General features: G+C 49.4%; 1 protein-coding gene across 1 annotated transcript; it reads right to left on the reverse strand.

The window, feature by feature from the left end:
• Positions 1 to 1,542: 1,542 nt before the first annotated feature.
• On the reverse strand, positions 1,543 to 9,098 carry ZNF786 (zinc finger protein 786). The gene is made up of 4 exons (XM_007958523.1): positions 9,081 to 9,098; positions 5,716 to 5,842; positions 3,986 to 4,138; positions 1,543 to 3,026 (listed from the first exon to the last, which is right to left on the reverse strand). Exons 1-4 carry the CDS (start codon positions 9,096 to 9,098, stop codon positions 1,543 to 1,545), a joined length of 1,782 nt encoding a protein of 593 aa, XP_007956714.1.
• Positions 9,099 to 10,167: the final 1,069 nt, after the last annotated feature.

Genomic DNA, 10,167 nt, shown 5'->3' on the forward strand with positions numbered 1-10,167 from the left:
TGGCGGTGGCAGGTGCTATTTAGCTTTATTTAAACTATTTGGCCATGTACTTCTTTTCTTGCAAAATATCTTTGGAGTAGATATTCCAAGGAAAACCATTTGGGAAATACTGTTCTATAACATTTACTACAGATTCCTTCAGAATTTCTGTCAAGCCATTCTTTTACACGCACCCTGTGAAGGTTAGGAATTCTTTATACGAGGTAGAACTCTGCCCCTGGAGTAGAAGCATTTGGTGTTCACACAACCTCATTGAGCAAATGAGGTAGCCCTCACCTGTGTCCTGGGCTTCTCCTTACATTGTTTATTTCAATGTTTGCTTGAACACTTTCCATGCCACAGATGTTTCCTGCAGTGCTTCCTGAAAATTCTGTTTAGCTTTCTTATCTTAACTCAGCTTTTAGTCATCTGCATAGATACTCGCCCTTGGGAATCTCATTCTCTTTCTCCATTTCAATTAGCATCTCTATTCTGGAACTAAAGGAGCTCTGGTGGTGCAGTGGTTAAGACATTTGGCTCCAAACCAAAAGGTCAGTGGTTCAAACCCACCAGGTGCTTTGTGGAAAAAAATGAGGCAGTCACTTTCATAAAGATTTACAGCCTTGGAAACTCTATGGGGGTTGGTATGAGTTGGAATTGACTCAATAGCAGTGAGATATATCCATCCCCCCCACCCCCAGGTATTCTGGAAATAGGAACTCTGGTGGTTCCTTGATTAAAACATTCAGTTGCTAACTAAAACTTCAGTGGGTTGAACCCACCAGCCTCTTGACAGGAGAAAGATGAGGCAGCCTGCTTCTGTCAAGACTGACAGCCTTGGAAACTCTTACAGGATGAGTTCTACTCCTAGGGTCACTGGGAGTCAGAATCAACTGGATGCCAGTGGGCTTGATTTTTTTCTGGACCTCTGAATTGGTGTCTCCCGCCCTGTCTTTTATCCAGCTCCCAGTTCTGTAGAAACAGTGTCTTCAGTTGAATGTTTCTTCTAACTCCAGTTGGCTGCCTTTTTCTGAAACCACCTGGTTTTCCTTAAAGGAAATTAGGCATCCTCATTATAGAACCTGATGTGAAATGGCAGCATTCACAGCGGCCAACAAACTAGGACTGGGAGAACTCATTTTTTATCAAATGGTCTGAAAATAAATGAATCAAAACCAAATCCAATGTTGCAACAAAACTCAGACTTTAAGCCCATAGTTCACAATCATACTCTGGGGAAAAAAATTAAAAATTTACATTTGCTAGCCATCCCTATCCTGTCAGCCTTGAGTGGTACTGGAGGGACGTCCTCGGTCTTAACTCAAGCTGGGGTTGCAGAGCTGGCTCACATTAGGAAGAAAGGACCACTTGATGGCAGATGAGCAAACACCTCTTTTGATCAATGGATAGGAAACATAACTGGTGACAGTTTCCATTCTTTTCGGTGCCTCACTTTGCTAAGTAGGATTACATTCTTACTCACAAAGGCCCCTTTTCAGAACCAGCTGGATTTGGCCCCTGTGGCTGTGGGGTTCAAGGCAGTGTCCATTCTGCCCTGTCTGCCTAACTCCAATCAGCCTCTATCATGGCAAACAGCTGGCGAAGTCTTTTCTTAACCTCAGGCTCCCTGGGCGCATGTCTGGCCTTGGCATGTACCCTGGCGTGCTCCACCAGTTTCGACCTATAGATGAACCCCTTGCCGCAGTCGCCACAGGCAAAGGGCCGCTCAGGCCTATGGATGCGTTGGTGCCTCAGCATATGGCCCCGCTCCCGGAAGTTCTTGCCGCACTCGGGGCAGTGGAAAGGCCTCTCCCCCGTGTGCAGGCCCTGGTGGCTGAGCAGCTGTGCCTTCAGGCGGAATCTCCTGTCACACGTGGGGCACTGGAAGGGCTTCTCACCCGTGTGCGTCCTGACATGCTCCACCAGCTTGGACTGCTTGGCAAAGCCCTTACCGCATGGGCAAGAGAAGGGCATGGTGCCACCGTGCAGACGCTGGTGTGTCCTCAGGTCGGCCTTCACCCGGTAGCTCTTGCCGCACTCCGAGCACTGGAAGGGTCGCTCTCCTGTGTGCAGGCGCTGGTGGCTTCGCAACTGGCCCTTGAGGCGGAAGCGGCGGTCGCACTCAGGGCACGGAAAGGGCTTCTCACCACTGTGCACGCGGAGGTGCTCTGTGAGCTTCGACTGCCGCGCGAAGCCCTTGCCACACTGGCTGCAGGCGAACGGCCGCTCCCCGCCATGCATGCACTGGCGTGCCCTCAAGACACTGGGCAGGCGGAAGCTGCACTGGCACTCGGCGCACCGGAAGGGCCGCTCACACAGGTTGCAGCGGTGGGCGAAGCCCCGCTTGCACTGCGCGCACATGAAGAGTCGCTGCTGCGGGGCTCGGCGTGCGCGCAACACCCGGGAGCGCGCGCCGCCCTCCGAGCTCCTGCACTCGGCGCTGGGTAGCAGCCTGTCACCAGGGCCGAGCCGCTGCGTGCTGCTCCTGTTACACAACGTACCCTGGGAAGGCTGGTCCATGCCACACTCCCCACAGGACGGTGGCACCTCCGAGTGCCACCTAGTGCCTGCGTTGCAACACTGGGCCGGCTCCTTCCCTGGGGGTGCAGCCCCCTCCGTGGCCAACCGCAGGTGCCTCTGCAGGAGGCACGGGCTGTGCTGGGGGCCCAGCACCGACTTCTCCGCCTGGGGTCCCAGACATGGCACAGCCTCTGCACACCGGGTCGGGCTCTCCTGCACCGGTGCTGCCAGGGGTCGCAGACCATGCACCCAGCCACCCCTGGCTACCCGCGGCGGGCTCTGTCCCCAGTGGCTGTTCCTGCAGATGCAGCCCAGAGCATCCTCCCTTCTAAGTGCCTCCCTGGAACAGCAAGTGGCAACTGGCTCCAGGGTGTCACGTCCATGGCAATTCACGAGGGCACGCCCAGGGTCAGACGGAAAAGACTCTCTCCCTTTTTCTAGTAAGGCGCCAAATGAATCCTGGCTGTGCAGAGGGTCTAGTTGCAACCAGCCTTGACTTTCTTCAGCTTTCGCAGCCTGCAGGCTCCCTGGAATTGGAAAGGAAGTAAGTTCAGTCAGCGGCCATGTCTAGTCTTGGCTTGAGCAGGGCTTTCTGTTACCAGTACCCCCTGCACCCAGCCGCATACACTTCCATTTCATGACCAGAAGGGCCTAGAAGCAGGAAGACACAGGTCAAATAGGGCCTGGTGCCACCTCAACTATGTTTCAATCCCAGGGGCGCTTCCAGTTAACTTTCTCAGACCATACTTTGATACTTTCAAAAATCTAGGAATCTCACAAGAGCCCATCATGCCAAGTAAGGAAAGCAGAGCTCGTGGCTAAGTATCCTGTACAGATGGCCGTCTCCAGGGAGAAGGGAAGCAGTCTAGGTCACAGGCTCCAGATGACCAGCTTCCAACTGTGCTTTCATGTCTACTGAGAACATGGACTTACATTCATTGGGCTCTTACTCTGTGCCAGGTGTCACTAACACGTCACATCCCTTTAGTTGTCATGACGATCCTATCACATAGATACTGTTCTTATCTTCACTTTGTAGATCAAGAAATGGAAATATGGAGAGTTGGATGACTTGTCGAGTTACCCAACAGAGTCAAGACCCAGCCTCAGGCTCAGGGCCTGGTCTCCTAACGCCCGCACCACTAACGGCCAAGTCTAAATAAAATATGTTGTTGTCAGGTGCCGTGGAGTTGATTGTGACTCACAACGCCATGTATGCAGCATAGAAGTGCCCCAAAAGGTTCTCAAGGCTATCACCTTTCTTTCAGTAGCAGACCTCCAGCCCCTTCTTCAGAGGAGTCTTTGGGTGAGTTCAAACTCTCACCCTTCTAGCTGAGGCATTTTACCACCCAGGGACTTCTCTAGAATATACCAGATGCCAAGGCCTCAGCCCAGGGAACTGGGAACACAACACCACACAGACAACTGGACAGGGGAAACCAAATGTGCTCTGTTAAGGGCCAGACCCCAATGCCTTAATACTCACCCCGAAACAGCTGTCCCTTAAGATCTGCATCAAAATGCACGTTAGCAGAGGGGCAAATGATGTCTTCAGGTCTCTGTGCATCTCCCCAGTTCCTGACGGGCTCTCCCCGCTGTTCAATCCAGGATAGGAGTTCTGGCTTGGGAATCCCACCACCTGCAGAGAAGTCCCACAGGTTTTTGGTTTCCTTGGGCACTAAGTTCAAAGCACACAGAGTTGTCTCTCAGTTTTATCTAAATGTTCTCCTGGGGAGCTGCTGTATGGAAAATGAATTTGCTTTGTAAACTCACCCAAATCACAATAAAAATTATTAAAAAAAAAAAAAAAAAAAAACCTCCCGGGCAATGGGTGAGAAAGATGTCAAAATCTAGGGCATCAGTTTACACGACGGAGCAAGACTGCCCACACAGCCTCACAGCACTTCCTGATCTCTGGACCTGTTATGCCGGGCGTGTTGTTTTCATGGGCCCTGTATATAGCTCACAGTGTCACATTCTCCATGGGTTTAAAAAAACTCACTAGGGGTTTGCTTTGAGAATGGTGGCCAACCTGTGTGATTATTGGAAGTATCAGGGGGAGAAGGTGTGAGAAACTGAGCCCTAGTATTCAGCAGCAGCTCAGAAGAGGAGGGGGTGGAGGAGGGGCAGCGGTAGCCCCCAGCACCCTTCCTGCTGGAGGACCTGGTGTAGTGCTATTGACATGGCACACACATTGTGTGAGGTGTAAGTAACCTAGAGGTGATTTGAAGTATGCGGGGGGACGAATGCATGGTCTATGATGCCATTTACATAAGGCACCTGAGCAGATTTTGATGTCCATGGGAGTCCTGGAACAAATCCCCTGCAGATACCAAGGGACTACTGATCTACAGACCCAATGCAACCTGTCAAAACCCTATCTGCTTATTCATTTATTTTGCAGAAATTGAGAAGCTGATCCTAAAATTCATATGGAAATGTACCAAACCAAAAAAGCCCCACTGCCCCTGAGTTGACTCATAGTGACCCAAAAGTATATTTGCCCCGTAGGGTTTCCAGGGCTGTAATCTTTACAGAGGCAGACAGCCACATCTTTCTCCTGTGGAGCAGCTTGTTGGTTTAAACAACTGACCTTTTCGTTAGCTGCCAAGCACTTAACGACTGCACGGTCAGGGGACCCAAAATACCCAAATCAGTCTTTAAAAAGTTGGAGAACTCACATTTCCTGATTTCAAAACTTACTATAAAACAACAGTAATCAAAACAGTCTGGTACTGGAATAAAGATAGCCATACAGATCAACAGAACAGAATGGAGAGAATAACATAAAATTTTACCATACTGACTTGCTTCAGGTAAAGATATGGTACACTACAGTTCAAGCCTCGGTTTACATCCCCTTCTCCATGGTAATCACTACCTTGAACGTGGTGCTTATCATTTCCATGCATGTATTAAAACCAAACCAAACACTGCCATTGAGCTGATTTTGATTCATAGCAAATCCCATTTGGTTTCCGAGGCTGTAAATCTTTACAGAAATAGATTGGCTCATCTTCTTCCCATGGAGCAGCTGGTGAGTTTGAACCGCAGTCTCTGGTTAGCATCCAAATGCCACTAGAGCTCCTTAAGTATTGTATTAGTGCTTCTAAATTTTGCATAAACCATACTGTGTCATTCTGCAACTTGCTTTTATCCCCTTAAATTATGTTTTTAATTTCTCCACATCGCACTCACAAGTTGAACAGTTCTTACCTAGAGAAGCAAGAATCTCGTAATTGGCTCTCATTACGTGCTTATAAAGGTCTTTCTGCCAGGTCTCCAGGTACTGCCACTCTTGGTCCGAGAAACAGATGGCAACATCCTCAAATGTGAGAGAGAGCTAGAATGACACAACACATACCCAGCCACATGTCTCAACATCAGATGTCTGAGGGGACAGGAATTACAGACAACACACATCCAGTCACACATGTCAACATCAGATGTCCGAGGGGACGGCAATTACAGACAACACACACCCAGTCACACACATCTCAATATCAGATGTCTGAGGGGACGGGAATTATAGACAGCACATACCCAGTCATGTGTCTCAACATCGGATGTCCGAGGGGATAGGATTACAGGCACAACACACATACCCAGTCACACACATGTCAACATCAGATGTCCAAGGGGACAAGAATTACTGACAACACACACTCAGTCACATGTCTCAACATCAGATGTCCGAGGGGGCGGGAATTACAGACAACCCATTCCCAGTCACAGGCAGCTCAAAACGACCCTGGCTCCTTCTCTCATTAATTTCAGAGACTTCTGCGGTAAACACGGTTTTGTCTGCTCAGCGGCCTGTCCCTTGGAGAGCTGCTGCTTCCCGACCCTTCCTGTGGTTCCCTGTCAACCACCTCGGCTCTCCATCTCTTTATGTTCATCCAACTCTTTGTGCATGTGTGTTGTTAGGTGCTACCAGTCAAGTGCCGGCTCACAGCAGCCCCATGTGTTATGGAGTGGAACTGTCCTATAGGGTTTTCTGGGGTGAAGTCGTTATCAGAGCAGGTCTTTCTCTTACACGGCCACTGGGGAGGTTCTAACTGCCTTGGGTGGGTTCTAACAGTCAATCTTTCAGTTGGTAGGAAGCGCTTAACTATTGGGAATGGATTTCCCTTTTTAGCCCAAAAGTTCACTTAATGGCACGGACTTCTTCCCAGGTTAGTAGAAACGGTGCTTTTCCAAGTTGCATTATATTCCATACCAGTTTAGTCACCCACACCCCACTGATGGGCATGGCAAATTTCCTATTTCCTTTCTCAATGGCAATGATCTGCTATCCTTCCTTATGTCTTAGTGCTTTTCCACCTGTAGGATAAAGTCTGAGAGATATAGAATCAAAGAGCACAGACATCTTCCCTTTAGATAGATGCCATTAGATTGCCTTGCAAAAATAAAGCAGTAAGGACTTACACCCTTGCCAGTAATGAAGATACAATTTGTTTCTTTACACCTTTGCCAGTATAACATGTCCTTAAATCTCTCTTTTTTTTTTTTGCTAATGTGAACAGGTAACAACTTGTATTTTATCTTAATTTGCATTAACTGGTGAAGCTGAACATCCCTTCATACCTTTCCTGGGCATTCTGCCTATCTTTGCAAAGGTTCATGTCCTGTGCCACTGAACTAGCAGGCTCTTTGCATTTGAATAAACTCTTTCCGTATGAGGGTTAACAACCCTTTGGCTTGATAGAGAGTCAACGAAAAAGAAGAAGACCCCCAAGGAGATGGATTGACTCAGTGACTGCAATAATGGGTATGTTGTTGTTGTTGTTATGTGCTGTCGAGTCGGCCACGACTCATAGTGACCCCTCCTTGGGTTTCCGAGGCAGTATCACTACGGAAGTAGGATTGCCCAACCTTCCTTCCGAGGAGTGGCTGGTGGGTTTGAACTGCCAGCCGTCTGGTTAGCAGGCAAGTGTCTTAGCCACTATGCTACCAGAGCTCCCAATAATGGGTATAGAAAAGACTAATAAACATAGAAAAGACTGTGAAGATGTTGCAAGATAGGGCAGTGTTAAGTTCTTTTGTACATAGGGTCAATGAGTCTGAATGGGCTTGACAGCACCTAACGATGACAACAATCCTTTGGCTGACTAACATTTTCTCTCGATTTACTGTCTTTTGTGAAATAGAAAATTTTGATCCTTATTGTTTCCAGGTTTTTCTTTCATTTAAGACAATATTCCCCATGTTAAGGTTATACAAATATTCTCCTAAATTATTATTTTACATTTAGATTTGCAATTAAATTCTCGAGATGAGTCTTACTTTATTTATATACAACAGCCAATCACGCCAACCATCAAGTACACCATTCTTTCTCCTCTAAATTGAAATGCCAGAGTCCAACCTTTGCAAACATTACATTTTCATGTGTGTGAATCTACATACTCTGAACTTCTCTACTGCTACCCTATGTATTTCATTATAGGGCCTGTGCAGTGTTGTCACACCTGCAGGGCAAGTCCCACACCCCATTCTTTTCTAAGTATTGTTACCAATTCCTGTAACATTTATTCTTCCTTGTAAACTTCACAACCATTTTGCCCAGCCAATAATATTTTTTAAAATACCCTGGATTCCCTTTGAATTGAATTAAATTTCTGTGTGTGTTTAGGAACGACTGATCTCAACCCAGGGACATCATCTGTCACTGCATTTATTTAGGTCTGTCATGAGTTTCTTCATAAATGTTCTAAACCTTTTTATTGACTTTATTTCTGGTAATCTGTGGCTTTCTAACAATTGTAAATGGGATCGCCCCTTCCACTTCAAACCATTAGGACTAGTATTAAAATAAGTTACTGATTTTTGGAAACTTACACTGAATTCAATTAATGCTCCATGTTTGCTTATTGATCTTAAAAGTCCTACGTTTTGGGCGGGATACTATCATAGAGTTTTCAAATAAGGATACCTTTCCCTCTTTTCTCAAAATACCCTGCCTTTTAAGAATGTTTCCGGACTGAGTTTATTAGAACCTCGTTCACGGCTCAGGGTTTAGGGCCCAGATTTGGCAGGCTTTCCCACGCGAAGATTGTGAGAGGCTCTCCTAAGTGTTCCAGACGCTTTACAGCTTTATTACAACGAGGGCTCTAGTCCACCTGCAACGCACTTCTGCGTGTGTACGAGGGAGGAACAGAACTCTTCACAAAGGGACCCTGAGTTCCACAACACTTACTCAACAGCCCGTTTTCCTACCGGCGGCTACCCACAGCCGCGATCACCCCTCCCCAGCGACCTCCGTTCCCCGCGGGTTGTGACCCCTGCCCACCCCCAGGCGCTGCCCCGGCGTCCCTCCCAGCCTCGGCTTCGCCACCATCGTCCACGCGACACCACTCGGCTCTTCTCCTCTTCTAATCATTCTTCCTTCCTACACTTGAGACACATTTCATCCCGTCAGCTGTTCGGTCCCGGGCCATCCCTGGGGCGCGGCGGCCACCGGCTCCATCAGGCCGCCTCCCGTCGGACCGCCAGCCCGGCCCCCGCCTCACCCAAGCCGGGACCCCGCGGGCCACCGGGGACCAGCTTCTCCGCGGCCGGGCCTCATCCGCCCCTCTTACCCGGAATGGCTCGGCCATGGCCTCCGCGCCCACCCGCCCGCCCGGCGCGGCGCCCCCACGCCTGGGGCGCCCGCGCCGCAAAGTGCACGCTGGGATTGGCCCGCTCGGGGCGGACGGCCGCCGCGCTCGGCTCCGCAGCGCCGCCTGCGGGCGGGAGGAGCGAGAGGCAGCCAGGCGCCGCCGCAGGACTGTGTGCCTCCTGTCCGGGCTCCTTCCTGGAGGCCTGCGGGTGACAGATCCTAGGACTGTCTCGTCTTCAAACACTTCGCGATGGGGAGCCCCAGGGAAAGGGCACACGGCAATAAAGCATCAAGCTGAGAAAAGGAGCCCGGGAGGCACAAGAGGTTCTGATCGGCCGCTAACCTAAAGGTTGGCTATCGGAAGCCACCCTGCGACTCCACCGAAGAAAGGCCTGGCGAACTAACTACTGCCAAGAGAACCCTATGGAACAGTTCTACTCTGTAATCCACGGGGTCGCCATGAGCCAGAATCAACGCGATGGGAACGGGTTTGGCTTAAAGGAGAAAGAGGTGCCACACAGAAAAGCCAGCAGGGAGAGAGACCCTGAAAGGGAGAGGTAGGCCGAGGGAAGAGCTGGAGCCGGAAACAGCGGACTGACAGCTAGAAGAGAGAGGAGGAGGTGCGTGGGAAGAGTCTAGTCCTCAAAAACCAACTTCAAACTTTATCCCAATAATATGTTATCTTGGTGTCAGGCTAAAGAAACGTAAAGGGAAAAGTGGGCAGCTCAGGGGAGCTCTGGTGGCATAGTGCCTAAGGCACTTGACTGCTAACCAAAAGGTTGGCAGTTCAAACCCACCAGCCATTCCTCAGAAGGAAATCTACTTCCGTAGTGATACAGCCTTGGAAACCCAAGGAAGGGTTGCTATGAGTCAAAATCAACTCCATGGCAGCGAGTGTGGTTTTTTGGTTGTAAATACATGTGACAACCACCACAGACAGGACACAGAAAAGCTGCATCATCCCCCAAATCCATTTGTGCTCCCCTTTGTATCTGCCCGTTCCCACACCTGTAACCCATGGGAAGGACTGATATGTTCCCATCCCTTCTGGAGAACTGTGCATAAAT

The sequence above is a fragment of the Orycteropus afer genome, unplaced genomic scaffold (genome assembly GCF_000298275.1).
Source record: "Orycteropus afer afer isolate SDZICR_OR568_19922 unplaced genomic scaffold, OryAfe1.0 scaffold01004, whole genome shotgun sequence".
NCBI lineage: Eukaryota > Metazoa > Chordata > Mammalia > Tubulidentata > Orycteropodidae > Orycteropus > Orycteropus afer.

Bases quoted from the DNA above. Each gene is read 5' to 3' on its own strand.
- ZNF786 (XM_007958523.1), bottom strand. The intron at 4,139-5,715 runs GTAAGAACTGTT...ACTTCTCTGCAG, and splicing joins CGAGATTCTTGCTTCTCTAG to GTGGTGGGATTCCCAAGCCA. The intron at 3,027-3,985 runs GTGAGTATTAAG...TTCCAATTCCAG, and splicing joins TAAGGGACAGCTGTTTCGGG to GGAGCCTGCAGGCTGCGAAA.